The sequence below is a fragment of the Daphnia magna genome, unplaced genomic scaffold (genome assembly GCF_020631705.1).
Source record: "Daphnia magna isolate NIES unplaced genomic scaffold, ASM2063170v1.1 Dm_contigs206, whole genome shotgun sequence".
Lineage (NCBI taxonomy): Eukaryota > Metazoa > Arthropoda > Branchiopoda > Diplostraca > Daphniidae > Daphnia > Daphnia magna.
This window is the reverse complement of record NW_025533176.1, coordinates 50,411-64,843: the sequence shown is the minus strand read 5'-3', so window position 1 is coordinate 64,843 and position 14,433 is coordinate 50,411. Positions and strand designations below refer to the sequence as shown.

Genomic DNA, 14,433 nt, shown 5'->3' with positions numbered 1-14,433 from the left:
GGTTGTCGTAGGGATCAAGCCCTTGGACATGGACGAGTTTAAGGGAGGGACTATGACAGAACCTTCGGAAGCCAACCTACTAAAAAAGAGAGTTTCGATGGGTAGGGCGGTGGTGAAGGTGACAGAGCCACCCACGAAGATAACAATCACCAACCTGTTCAAGCGGGAGAAATGGTTGGAGTCCGGGACGGTATTGGGGCAAATGGAACGAGTGCACGCCAACATTGAGGAAGTAACACCTATGGCCACGATCACCATGCAAGGGGAAGAACGGCCAGAGCGGGATTCCAACCGCCGGATTTTGAAGGTCTACAGGCGAAAGACAAAGTGAAAGTTTGACGAGTATTAACAGAGTTCGAAGACTGCTTTGTAGGGCCGGAGGATACATTGGGGGTGTGTACGGCTGCGAAGCATGAAATCGAGACCGGGGACGCCCACCCGGTTCGACAATCCCCCTACCCCAGCGCCTGGAAAGAATTGATCCTAGTGGGGACGCAGTGTCAAGAAATAGAGAAAGCAGAAGTGATTAAGAAGTTGACCAGCCCCTGAGGGGCAGCGGTGGTCCTAGTCAAGAAAAAGGACGGAACGTGGCGGTTTTGCGTAGATTATAGGAGGCTGAATACAGTCACCATAAACGACGTTTACCCGCTGCCTAGAATTGAAGAGACTTTGGCGTGGCTAACCGGGGCGGCGTTCTTTCCGATAATGGATTTACAGGCAGGGTACTGGCAAGTACCTATCATAGAGAGTGACTGGCCCAAAACTGCTTTTATCACAGCCGTCGGTCTCTTCCAGTTCATGGTGATGGTGATGGTACTCTGCTCAGCGCCAGGGACGTTTCAAAGAATGATGGATGTAATACTAAGTGGCCTGAAGTAGACGACATGTCTCGTCTACATCGATGACATAATAGTCTACTCGCAGACATTGGACGCGCACGTGGAGGGATTAAGAGACGTGCTCAGCCGGCTTCGAGGGGAAAACTTGAAGGTAAAACTCAACAAATGGGAATTTGTCCCCCCGCGGCTCTGAGCGCTGGGACACATTTTGGACAAGAATGGAGTTGCATCGGACCCGGAGAAGATACGCGCGGTACAGGGTTTTCCATCTCCGGCGGAAACCACCGAAGCAAGGAAGGTAAAATTTTTATATGGGATTTTTGGGATTATGCTCCTACTACCGCAGGTTCATCAGCAACTTTGCCCGGATCGGTAAGCCACTACATGACCTGACCAAGGCAGGCATACTGTTCCAGTGGGGAGAGGAGGCGGAAAGAAGTTCTGAGGCCCTAAAGACGGGACTCAAAGAGGCTGCACAGTTAGCTCACCCGGTTAACAGTAAGCCGTTTGAGATTCATCCAGATGCATGAAATTGGGGGATTGGAGCGGCACTGGTTCAAGCGGGGGAAGCGGGGAAACAACCGGTGGCCCTCGCCAGAAGGCTAATGAACAAAGCGGAGAGGTACTACTCGATTACCGAAAAGGAATGTCGTCTTGCCCTCGTCTGGGTGGTAAAAAAATTCCACAGTTACATTTGGGGAGCGAAGGTGTGGGTAGTAACGGATCACCATGCACCCTGCTGGCTGACGACCAAGAAGGACCTAGCGGGACGACGGACAGGGCACTAACTATTCAGGAGTACGAGCCGGAAATTGTCTACAAAAGCGGTCGACTACATGAGGATGCTGACACCCTATCAAGATCTCCGGTGGACTCCGCCGAGGAAGAAGAAGCAGAGGACAAATACCTGCCCGTGTGGATTGCGGCCTGGACGGAATCACGGGAAAAGACAAAGTAGGAACAGAAAGCCGTACCCCAATGGAACATAACCCTGAAAAAACTGGAGGCTGATAAGGGCATTCCTTACAAGAACTTCGTAGTGGTGGAGGGACTCTTGCACGTAAGGACGCTTGGAAAACACGGGATGCGGCTACGGCTCTGCGTACCCCCGGGGCAAAGGAGCAAGGTGCTGAAAGCAAGTCACGACAGTATGATGTCGGGACATCTGGGGACGAGAAGGACGTTAAGCCGGATCGAGGAGAAGTACTACTAGCCCGGGCTAAAGCAACGCGAAGTGAGTTACGTCCACGTTTGCACCCTATGTCAGGCGAGGAAGTCGCCGCCAAGAGAACTCCAGGGGTACATGGAGATAATAAAGGTGGAACGTCCTTTAGAGCAAGTGGGCATGGACATCCTGGGCCCGTTTCCAACGACGGCCGGGGGAAACAGAAACATTATCGTGGCAGTAGACTACTTAACGAAATAGGCAGAAACCCGAGCCATCCCAACCGCTACGGCTAAAGATGCGTCCGAATTTTTCATGAAGAACATCGTTCTACGCCTCGGACCCCCTGAGCGAGTAGCGACAGACTGTGGAAAATATTTTATGGCGGATTTTACCCAGTAGGTGATGTGACTTATGGAGGTGGCACACCGGGCTACTACACCCTACCAGCCACAGGCTAACGGGCTGACGGAAAGATTGAACCCTTCGCTGGCGTATGTGACGTTCGCCTACAATTTCAGTAGGCAGGAATCGACGGGGCGGACACCGTTTTCTTTGCTTTATGGTCGGGAGGCGCGTCTACCCTTGGACATGGCAACAGGAGTAAGCAGCGACACAGACCTAGTGGACGAACCGGAAGCGGTGGCGAGGATGTGGAGCTCGCTCGGCGAGAAGTGAGACCACGGCTAGACGTCGTACAGGCACGACAGAAACGCCAATACGACATGAAGCGGAGAGACGGGCAAGATTTTCAGCCGGGAGAGGAGGTCTTGGTGTATAAACCAAGACGGAAGATCGGGAGGTCGGAAAAGCTACTGCATCGATGGCAGGGGTCGTATGTGGTACAAAGACGGACGTCGGCACTGAACTACGAAGTAAAAGGGCACCGCGCAAGGAAAACAGAACTCGTGTACGTCGGGAAAATGAAGAAACTTGCAGGAGGGACAAGGGGCGAAGGAGAGGAAGAGCAGGAAGCAGACAGTAGGAGCGCGAAGGACGCGCTAGTGGCCCAGGAAGGAGACCAATCAGCAGATTCAACCCGGTGATCCGAAGGAGTGGGTGATGCCCCCGACAAGAGGAAGCCCCTGAGAAAGAGGCCATAACCTTGGTGTCGGAACCGGAAGAGAATCCTGCAGAAGGAGCCGAACGCATAGAGGAAGAGAGGTGAGAGCACGAAGTCCGAGGTCAGAGAGCACGGAGAGCGCCAAAACGATACGGGAATATGATCAATTGGAATCTGGCGTTGCTACTACTCGAACTAATGGGAATAGTACCCGGTTTTGGGCGCTATCAAGAAGCCTTCGTGTCCAAGGAAGTGGTCTTTAAATTCACGAAATACATCTACTTCAGCGACTCGGAGTGGATAATCGAGGTGGTCAATGCGGCTGTTCAGACCGAGATAATGAGCGTTGATGCGGCCGTACAAAACGGTGAGTATACTGAAAGTATCGATTTTAACGTGTTGCTTCAGGGGCTGGCGCGTGGTTCGCTCTTTACGCCGTTATCTACCCAATGGGTAATCTTAATTCTCATTAATTCATTTCAAACCGTTATTTCTTTTCTAGGGACAAAAAAGGGGAAGCTTCCAACACCCTAAATAAACCAAAAAAAATAATATGCAGTCGGAAAAACAAACATTAACGCAAAAAAAAATCTGAATCTTTTCTGGTGGTTGGTCTGCTTCTTTTCCTTTTTTTTCTCCTTCCTTCCCATACAAGGACTTTTAGTGCTTGTATTCAATGTGAATAATATTACTGGCGCTACGTGGGTAATTTGTCGTTGATTTCAGGAATTTCTTGCCATACATGGATTACGATTATGCTATTTCAGTGTCAGGACTCTAGCTGTTCCGATATTAGTGAGATCGTGCAGAGTTATCCATTCGAAGTTTGTGGGATTTGGGGAAAACTGGTTTGCAGTTGGCGAAGTAAAACACCTCCTCCCCGTCCCTGAGTGCTATGTTTTCTGGTGACGGCGGTACGGCGCCACGGCGGTTGCAGACTCTTTGGAGCTTCAGGAACCGTTGTCCTATGATCAAGTGGTTTAGTACCCAACGTGTGTTACCCATGAGTTTCACGTATAAGGCCGAGTTCGGTTTGTGAGATGGGAAGTTCGTTGGCCCATTAAATGCTTCGAGGTCCGAAATAGGGATGCCTCCTCCATTTCTTGTTGGCGGTCGGTTTAACTCACGATCCAAAAATATTTCGGCTAAATCGTCCCAGGTTGTTGGCTGGTCTAGGTCGGGACTGTCGGTGTCTGAGGGACTGTTATGGAAGTTGGGTGCCCTTTCGCTGTTTTTGGTTTGTTTGTAGGGTAGGTTTAACGTCTCCCGGTGGTCTCGTGCCACTGGGTCAGAGGGCAAGAACCATTCGTTCTCCAGTGGGTCTTCCTGTGGCCAGTTTCCGGAAGCCCTATTCAATTGTTTCGATAATTATTCCGCGGTAGTAAGCACAACGTGTGGGGTCTTATGTGTAATGCCTTTAGTGCACGATGGGCAGCCACCTCACCTTGGTCACGCCTCCGGGGCTGTGATGGTTTTTTTTAAAGTTCCATCACCGGTGGCGGACCTGATAATTCAGGTTTTATGGTTTGTGGTCTTTCAGCACAAGATCCCCTGGGAAGGGGTTGGCCTTCCGACTAGGGATGTCAAGATTGAAATTAGAGAGAAATAATTGCTTTTATATGGGTTCAGGTCCAGGCTGGCATAAGGATGGCGAAGAAAAACAGAGCGGGTGTTTTATGAGTGTGTAATTCTTTCGTTCGACGGGTGTTACATTACACATTCCATGTTGCTCGTCTTGCTTATTATTCTTAGACTCATATACCCCGAGCGAAAGTGGGCATAAGGGCGCGCCACTTGTTCAGACTGTTTTTTCTGTATGTGTGATTGGCAGGTCCACACACAAGCCTACTTCCACCGCCTGGAGGTTGTATGGTTTGTTGTCTTTCAGCACAAGATCCCATGGGAAGGAATTACGGCATGAAAATACGTTAGGTTTTGCCTAGTTGCCAGGTGGCACTTGTAGGGGGCTGGTGTTGCCTATCTCTTCCCAAGTGTGTAATGGCTTTCAAAAGAGGCATTTTCTCACAAAGGTTGGTGGCGTTGTTTCAAAGGAGTGCATTTAGTAGAGGATTTTTTTCTGCTTCCGATGAAATGGGTCTCGACGCCTTACGAAGATGTTTACGTGGGAAAACAAGACGTTGAAAAAAGTTGTTCAAGCCTCTCGTTTTGCGGTTTTTCTCGCTAGGGCTTGGCGAACCGTTTTGAATGCTTTGTCGTGTTTGCCGTATGCAAAAGAGTTAGTCCACCACTTATGATGGTTTGGTTTTGTGTTTAATTAAGAAATGTGGAGTCTGATGTTCGGTCTGTCATCCTTCATCCTTCAATCACACCGCACGTATCTCATTGTTGCTCCGCAGTTATAACGGTTTCTAGGCCGTTTTTTATCCATTTTTCTTCATTTTTTTTGTAGGTTTAGTCTCGACCTACCTTCCTCGAACTAACTGTGTACTTTTCTTACTTTATTTCCGTAATTATTGTTTTTTATTATTGATCAATGAGTTCCGACGAGGACTTCAATCGTATGATCGTTGAAGGCCTCATGTATCGGGAGGCTCGGGATCCCAATGGGACCTTGGTTTAGGAGATTCCACGGTCGGATTGACGTGTCGTAGCACATTAGTCCTTCGGGACGAAATGTGCCGGCACGTTAGGCGACCCGAGTGTCGGGTAGGTCCAGGTGAGTTGCATTCGCATCGTAATCCAACGGTGCATGAGGTGCGGTACCTTTCCTTGCGTTATAAGGTGCGCATCTTTTGCGCCGAACGCCGGAGTGTGGCTGGCATTCAGTATTATATCCGTGAGTTGGTTCAGCGCTATAACCTGCCGTGGTCACAGCGTGACGTGTACCGCAGTTTGCGGGACGTTACTCGTCTTTGTGACGACAGTGGGCGGGTATGGCGCCGAACCGTTCCTTGGTATTCTCCGGATTCCCCGGAACGTGCGGCGTACCTGCGCAGGCAAGAGGCTGGTCGAGCCAGGAGAGCGGCTCCCCGTCTTGTTTTCGATGAGCGGTGTGATGTCGTGGGTGCTCCCGAATCCCCCGTTATGCCGGTCGTTAGAGACCCAGCTACGCCCCCGGGTAGTCCGGTTCTGGAACCTGTTAACGTTCCGCCAGTCGCTGAGGTTCCTGAGCTGGATTTTGCCCCGATTTAGGATTATGGTTACAATGTGTCGTTTATTAATATCTTGCAGCCACCAGAGGTTTTGGAAGCCGCTAGACTGGTTGTTGGTTGCCGTGTTTCATTTAGCTCTATCCAGAATGCACTCCATAGAGTGCAACGTTGGTTCAAGGTAAAGACGGATGGAATACGGAGGAGTCCGCTGCCGGAGGAAGGGAAGACGGGAGAAGGACAACGGAAACAAATCGTGGAGAGAGCCGCAAGCGGATTGGAGCAGTTAGGAATCACGCGGGAACGTTACGAGAGACTGCAAGGGCCGCTCATCCGTAAAACAATCAGACCCAAGAGGGGGCTCTTGGACGCGAGAGGAAGTGCTCCTAATTGGTTACTAGCGGTAGCCACGGATAAATCGCTAGAGGGGTTGAACGATCATCTGGAGGCGTTGGCGAAGGAGACATCAGGAATCGTGCACACTATGAGCCAACAAGCCACGTTGGTAAATGACACACTTCGAGAGTTACAGGACCATGCGCTGGCCATAGACCAGTTGGACCATAGCCTACTACAATCGCAGCCACTCAGCTGGCTATCTCTCCTGTACCGATAAGCCCCACCTAGTGACATCATGGTAAGATCACGTGCTATTCTCTGAATGGCTGCCCCTTTCTTTAACTTCCTTCTATCGCGTGCGCTCTAAATGCCCTATTCCAACTTTCCACAGTTCCTTTCCACAGTTTTCATTTTTCTCCATTTCTTGTTGGCCATTGTTGGCATCGGTAGCCATTCTTGACACTTGTTTACCGATTCGTGCACGTTCTCTTTTCACGTGAAAATAACTTTTAAAAAGAATGAAAGTAAAATGCTGTGTCTTGTCTTGTCCTAGTAAATCCTATGGAACAAACAAATCTAAAGTTTCTTGGCATTTTTTCCCACGCGATGAAAATGTGTTGAAAACGTGGCTAAAAAATGTCGGCAAGAATATTGATTTAACCAAATTTATTAAAGATTCACGCATATGATGTAGTGTACATTTTGATGAAAAAGTTTTCAAAATAAGTAGAACTGGAAGAAATATGCTATCAAAGCAAGCTATTCCTAGCATTTTCACATCACCGAATTTAGCACTTGTATAGAAAATCTAATCAAAATTTTCTGTTTTTATTGGTTAATCTTGCTCCTCCTTACAGAATGTTGCTGAGCTACCACAGCGGATGCCTTTTTAAAGAACTAAATTGTTATATTCCACTCCTTGCCAATGGATCATCTCACTACTTGGTCTCTGACATTAAAAAACCATTCTCAGATGAAGATGACACAAGACTGTATGAATTAGATGTCGATACATGCTTACACGTTGGTTCACAACAAAGAAAAATCCGATGGAATGCTTCACTAAAGAAACGCTAGATGCAATTATCTTTACATCACGCTCCACTTCGAAGTGTATTAAGTACCTCCTGAACACTGGTGTCCAGTTCATCCTCAATCGTAGATTTTCTACTGACAACAAAGAGTGATTTCATGGCTCTGTTTGCAATTACTGTGGAAGTAATGATCATCCTTCCGTTGCTCAATGTCTCAGTGCTATAGACCAAATGAACAGAGCTCAACTAGCTTTAACTTCCATGGATTGTAATATTCCTTTAAGTGCGGAAGCTGTTTTGAGAAAAAACGATCCATTGATTTTCAATTCCAGAAAAAAAACTTGCACTAAACAAAGGTTAATTAAATTTCTGCTCACTTTTGCAAGCTTAACGGCACCTATTTCGGATAAGTTAAATTCACATACAGGTATAACACACAGACAAATATTCAAAAATATTTAATATTTCAGTTCATGTTTTTGTTAGATCATTTACCATTGTCTCCGGAAGCAGCGACATGTGTGTATGTTACAGGATATTTTATTTTAAGTATGCGCAGCGTGATATTTTCTGCATTGATTGTTATAACAAATTAGTTACTTTTTCTTCTAATGCACGCTGCTAAAGGTTGATTAAGCACTTAGGTGAGTTTCGAAACAAACAAATATCTATCTAATTCCACATAATATTTCTATTTTCTATATTCCTGTAAAAGATAGAGGGGGATTGAAATATCCTGGGTAATCAACAGCGGCAAGAATGTGGAATGTTCAGTGTTTTTTTCAATAGTGGTCAATATCAATAATGGTTGGCAAAATAAAAAAACTTGTCTGTTTTAGTTGCGTTTCAATCGAGCACACAAGGCAACCCGAAAAACGATAGAACGTACGTTTGGAATTTGGGAAAAAAGATTTTATTGCCTACATGTTGAACTCAGACTCACTCCAAGTCGAGCTTCTTGGTTCGTTTGTTATAATAATATTTTATCGTTTGACCTTTGTATAAGCTATGATTTTTCCCTATTACAGCGTAATAATAGCGTGTAGTGTTTTACATAACATTGCTATTGATCGGAATCAGCCATTGGATGACGAAGATATTGAAATGGAAGATGATCACGACGAAATAATCCCTCCTGCTGTCCCACAAAACGGAGGCGGTAATCAAAACGAAGATTTTATTCGTCGCCAAGAATTTGATAAAAGAGCACGCATCACACGACATTCATTTTGAAACAGTGCATTTTGTTTTATACAATGATTTCATTTGTGTACATCACAGTTCGTCTTTTGAGTTGAAAATAAGATCATGAAGATCGCTAGGAAGTTCAGATTTGTCATATGGCTCGCCTAGTTCACGTCTAGCTTGCATAATAAATACTAGCATTTTGAGCAGCTGTTCTTTCACACGATAGTTTGCTGATGTTTCAGATGATGAGCAAACATTCAATTTCGCGTTTTTTACCTGCTGCCCCATGCTGAATTGTGTGGTTGATGAACGTTTTCTGCTATTTTTAACACTCCCGTCAAAAGGGGCTGAAGAAGATGGTCGTGAATGAGTTGCTGATGATGATGGAGTAGCTGAGCCTGACGGAGTTGCTGAGTATGACGTAATGGCCGACTTTGATGGAATCACTGGCACGGCTGCAATTGGCAATACTGACGACCTTACATCGCATATGGCCAAAGGAAACGGTGTCGTTGGTACAGGAGACGAATTGTGTGCTTCCCGACTTATAATTCAATAAATCACAGTTAGTCAACGTCACACTATTAAGTTAGTAAATTGTGCTTACATTTCGTCTGTTACTTCAAAATCAATATCTTGTAGCCTTGCATCGCCGCGTTGAACTTGGTCGTACAGCGATTTTAAAGCTTCCTCGTCAAGAGTCTCAGAATCACAGCTTCCCTATAAAATTGGAAATAATTAATGAATGCATTTAGTATAAACACACAAACAATTTCTTCAACTTACGGGAATTATTTCTCCTGGCAGACATGGGTTGCCTTTCTTAAAAACATGTATGTTAAGTTTCTCGTACAGTGGCTTCAGCTGAAATGCTGTGCCACCACCTACAAGATTTTAAAAAAATGCACAAACTGAAAATAAAATAGGTTTAAAATATTTACCTGTCCCCTTAAGTGAGTTGGCATATAACCCAATATCTTTCTTTGCTGCCGTTTTCAAATTATTCCATTTCTTTTTCAGTTCTTCAACACTTCTTGGTTTAGATTCAGCAAAGGATGTTCTAAGAACGTGTGCTATACTTTCCCACGCCGCAGTTTTAGCTTCTCTAGGGACACCACTATCAAAAGCACCTTCAATGACATCCTATTTAAAAATGTGAGTGGTAAAAATGAGAAAATGCATTCAAACAACCAATAGTATTTACACTTTACCTTGTTTAAGATGAATTGGTCAACAAACGTTTCGGTTTCGATCTCAGACCACAGTTCCCTTGGCCCCTTGTTTACAGTTTTCCGAGCCATACTATTAACTAAAATAGTATATTACAAATACACAGAAAAAGAAACGAATGTTTGTCTTCTTTCAGTGAAACACACGAGTTTGTTTTTGGACAGGCACAACATTCGTCTGCTAAATTCACCGCAACGGAAATTGCTAATGGTTGACGCCAGGCACGCCAAACGCTTTATCCTACTATTGCTCTGCCCGGTTACACCGATCCGGTAAAAAGAAGAAGTGAATAAGTAGCGTTGTGAAGAGGGCATGGGATTTCCAAATATCTCGACAGACAAATCACCGGGTTAATTTGAGGGTTCAGGAGCTTTTGGACAAAATTTACGTGCATTCCTTGGTTTAGGCAGGTAAAGAGACACTGCGGAAGCAGAAAATGTTAATGATTCCCTAACTATTGAAGCTAGTTCCGATACCCTTAATAATGTTGCGAGGGCTAGCAGCGCAGCCAACTTACGAGAAAAATGGCAAGGCTGATTGTCAAATCCAATTTTGATTTAAGGTAGTCTACAACGACGTCCACGTTCCAAGTTCTTTGATACATGGGCCTGGGTGGGTTTAAGTTATAAACGCCCTTTATTAGACTTATTACTAAAGGATATTTACCAAATGAGTTACCATCGATTGGGTTTAAAGTTACGAACAACATTAACCTATAGACATTTAAGGTGCTGAAGGCTTTCCCTCCTTCCAAGGCCTTGGATAGAAATAGTAACACATTACCTATGCTGTTGAGAACGGGATTGAGACTGAATAGGGGAGAACGGGGCAGTTAGGGTAGTGTATATGTTGGCACTATCGATATTGAGATATGTTTTAATGAAACCTAAGTATAGGAAAAATTCACGCTTACGCAACCCGAAAATCTCCATCGTTTAAAAAAAAAAACATTAAAAAAGTCCTAAGGGTTCAGTAATAAATGAAACAATAATTTTGGCGCCTTAAAATCGTGTCATCAGCTTTGACAGATTTTTTCAATTTACGGGTTTCAGAAATGGAATAAAACTTTCAACAAATAATATTCTTGAAGGAAATTCTTTCCTCTTTCAATCTGATATTTGAGTTTATTATTTCTCCTTAGAGGAGTTACTGAAAAATCAATTTGATTAACGACACCTATTCTTGAGGCAAAATGGCCTGGCAACGTTGGGGCAGTTTGCGGGTATAAAATCTCTGTCGTCTAATGTCAAAATGGTGAGTCTTAAAAAGTCTGTCAATTTTTGTTAAAGATGGTTAGGCATTACATTAGAAAAACTGAACGTTGTATGTATCCAGATGGTTACATTTTGAAAGCTGTTAAGAAAGTTGTTGCTGAGAAACAAAAAGTATGTGATGTTTCCAAAGCAACCTCCATCCCAAAAAGATCTATACTGAGATATGTCAAAAATTTCTTGGCTGCTGGAATTCAAGATGAAGCTGAAGCAACTACAAGCATTGGGGGTTACCAAAAACCTCGTAAGGTAAATCTACTTATAATTTTTCTGTGTATGTGTTGCAATGTTAACTCTTTCTTGTTCGCTCTAGGTTTTCAGCAGCGAACAAGAAAGCAATCTTAGCAGTTACGTCAAAAGGGCCAGTGACATTTATCATGGAATCACTACCACAGACATGAGAAGATTGGCTTATCAGTACGCTACCCAAGAAAAATGTATTGTCCCTCTTTCTTGGTCGGTCAAGAAGGAAGCTGGAAGAGACTGGCTATCTGGTTTCATGCGAAGACATCAAGACCTTTCAATCAGAAAACCACAGGCAACATCTCTAAGCAGAGCTACCAGCTTCAACAAGCATAACGTTGATTCCTTCTTTGACAATGTTGAGGTCATAAGGTCTAGAGGCATTCCACCTTCTCGTTGGTTTAATGCTGACGAGTCTGGCTTTACCACAGTTCATGCACCTGATGGAATTATTGCTCGAAAAGGAAGAAAACAAATTGGTTCCATAACTTCAGGTGAGAGAGGCACACTGGTTACAGTCTGCCTTGCAGTATCTGCCACAGGAACGTCTATTCCACCATATTTTGTCTTTCCACGGTAACATTCCTTTTAACTGAAATGTCGTCTTTTGCTAACATATTTGTCTCTTTATTTCAGAGTTCATTTTAAGGAATATTTCCTCAATGGTGCCCCTCTTGGTTCTGTTGGATCAGCCAATAAGTCTGGCTGGATGTCAGACAAAGATTTTGTTTTGTTCATGAAACATTTCATACAAAACGTTCGGCCTTCGAAAGAGAACGAAGTTGTTTTATTTCTCGACAACCACTCCTCTCATCTGTCGATCGAGGTAAGCCTATTGCTTCTATTCAAATTCTAGCCTTTTAATTATTTCTTATCTTATTGTATGTTCAATCTATCTAGGTATTAAATTTGGCGAAAGACAACGGAGTGGTCATGATAACTTTCCCTCCGCATTGTTCTCATAAGCTTCAACCCCTTGACAGAAGTGTGTTTGGTCCATTTAAAAGATACTACAATTCGTATTGCAGTTCATGGATGAAGGACCATCCAGGAAAACCTATGAGCATACACAACATCGCAGAGCTGGTTGGATTAGCCTTCCCGCTTGCAACAACACCAGCAAACATCACGTCTGGGTTTAGAGTGGCCGGGCTAGTCCCATTTAATAGATTTATCTTCGATGGTGACGTCGACTTTGCTCCATCTTTCGTCACGGATCGTCCTTTTAATTCATCACCAGTCCCTCCTATTGATGACTTCATAGAAATCCCAGCATCCAACGATAACATCGTCGAAGAAGGCCAAACTCCCGTTCCAGTCCAAAAAGACCAAACTCCCGTTCCAGAGAACCACATCGAGGCCAATGTTTCAACTACAATTCTACCCGACTTGGACAACATTGTGGTTATTTTCGAAGAAGATCCTTTGGCGACAGTTGAAAACGTTAATATTTCACTAGATGTTCAAAACGGAGAGGTAGGCCTAACTTTATTTCAATATATTTGCTGCAGCCATTAAATTCAATTTTTTTATAGACATTTGACCTGAGAGGTGTTCTCGAGGAGGATTCCAATAGAAATCCAGTGGAAATTATGAGACCCTACCCTAAAGCTGGACCGAGGAAAGGAAGCAGCACCGGCCGAAAACGAAGCACTGCCATCCTAACTGACACACCTGTTAAGGCCCAGCTGGAGAAGGAGAAGATGGCCACTGATGCGAAGAAAAACAAAGTCAAAAGGCTTTGGCTTGGCAAAGTCAGAAGAAAGTTAAATCCAACACCAGTGAAAAAAACTGCCAGAAAGTCAAGAAGAGCAAACCAAGAAAACAACAACCCAACCATTCCAGTGCAAAATTTACCCAGACCCTCTTCCAGTGCTCAAAATTTACCCAGACCCTCTTCCAGTGCTCAAAATGGATTAACTGATTCTTGTTTCTGTATTATGTGTCAAGAGAGTTTCTCTGAAAGCAGGCCCGGTGAAAAATGGGTGCAATGTGTGAAATGTTTGTTGTGGGCCCACGAAAACTGTGTGACCAAGAGTAAGCGGTTTTTATGTTTCGATTGTTCTTAGTTTTGTTGATGAATGGCCAATTTAATTTGTGATTTTCAATTTACTGATGTATCGTTAACATTTCCACAAAGAATATACTTTTGAATCTTAACTTTCTTTATTTATTTATAAGTTTTACTGATGTACCGTCCCTTGGACTGTTAGTCCATAAGAATAACATGGGCTTTTATGCCCCCATACATGGAGCGAAGTGCCCCTTCAACGGGGCATCTCGTCTTTTAATTTTGATGTTTTCAAATTCACTTTTTGGCCTAATAAAGGTGAGTTTCTGTAAATTAAAAATTCGAGGCATATAGCTCATTCTCCTCTCTTTCTTTTAAGATAATCGGGAGTTTCGAAAGTTTATTTTTAAAGGTATGGTGGCCAAAAAACAAAAAATCGCGTCAACTAGTACAACTCTCCCCTATGCCACACCAATCATTCAAGTGATTTCAAGATTACTGATATGATCCATGTGTTGTTTGGTTTGGATCAGGCGAAAAAGAGTGGGTTAACGTGTTCCAGAATTCCTTGCCTTCTGAGACGTACCCTGAGAGTTTCCAGGCGAACATTCTGAAAGCTGTTCTGCCGAAGGGGATGTGCATATCTCCGGGGACAGACTAAGAGATCGGAACTTCCCACATAACCATTTAATGCAGTAACTCATCCTAAATCTGTCTTACTAAGACGTGTAGTACTGGACTGCAAAAGGACGGTATAAGGACGCGCTTAAGCCACGATCGTTTTTTTAAATAAATCACGTCCCACAGATGACATCTTATTTTGATCCATTTCTTTAAAAGCCACGTTGCCACAATTAACAGTGTAGCGTTTGGGTTCAACTTTCTAAGAAATACGTACACCAAACAACAATCTAGAATTGCTTTTTTCAATACGTAGTGA

General features: G+C 44.1%; 1 protein-coding gene across 2 annotated transcripts; it reads left to right on the top strand.

The window, feature by feature from the left end:
- The first annotated feature begins 10,810 nt into the window (after positions 1-10,810).
- LOC123467614 lies at positions 10,811-13,642 on the top strand. 2 transcript variants are annotated; one of them, XM_045167479.1, is made up of 6 exons: positions 10,811-11,222; positions 11,304-11,488; positions 11,553-12,058; positions 12,119-12,308; positions 12,383-12,958; positions 13,018-13,642. In XM_045167479.1, the coding sequence occupies exons 3-6, from the start codon at positions 11,637-11,639 to the stop codon at positions 13,549-13,551; spliced, it is 1,722 nt and encodes a 573-aa protein (XP_045023414.1). In that variant the 5' UTR covers positions 10,811-11,222; positions 11,304-11,488; positions 11,553-11,636; the 3' UTR covers positions 13,552-13,642. The 2 variants fall into 2 exon arrangements, with proteins under 2 accessions (XP_045023414.1, XP_045023413.1); XM_045167478.1 differs by having other exon boundaries at positions 10,845-11,488.
- Positions 13,643-14,433: the final 791 nt, after the last annotated feature.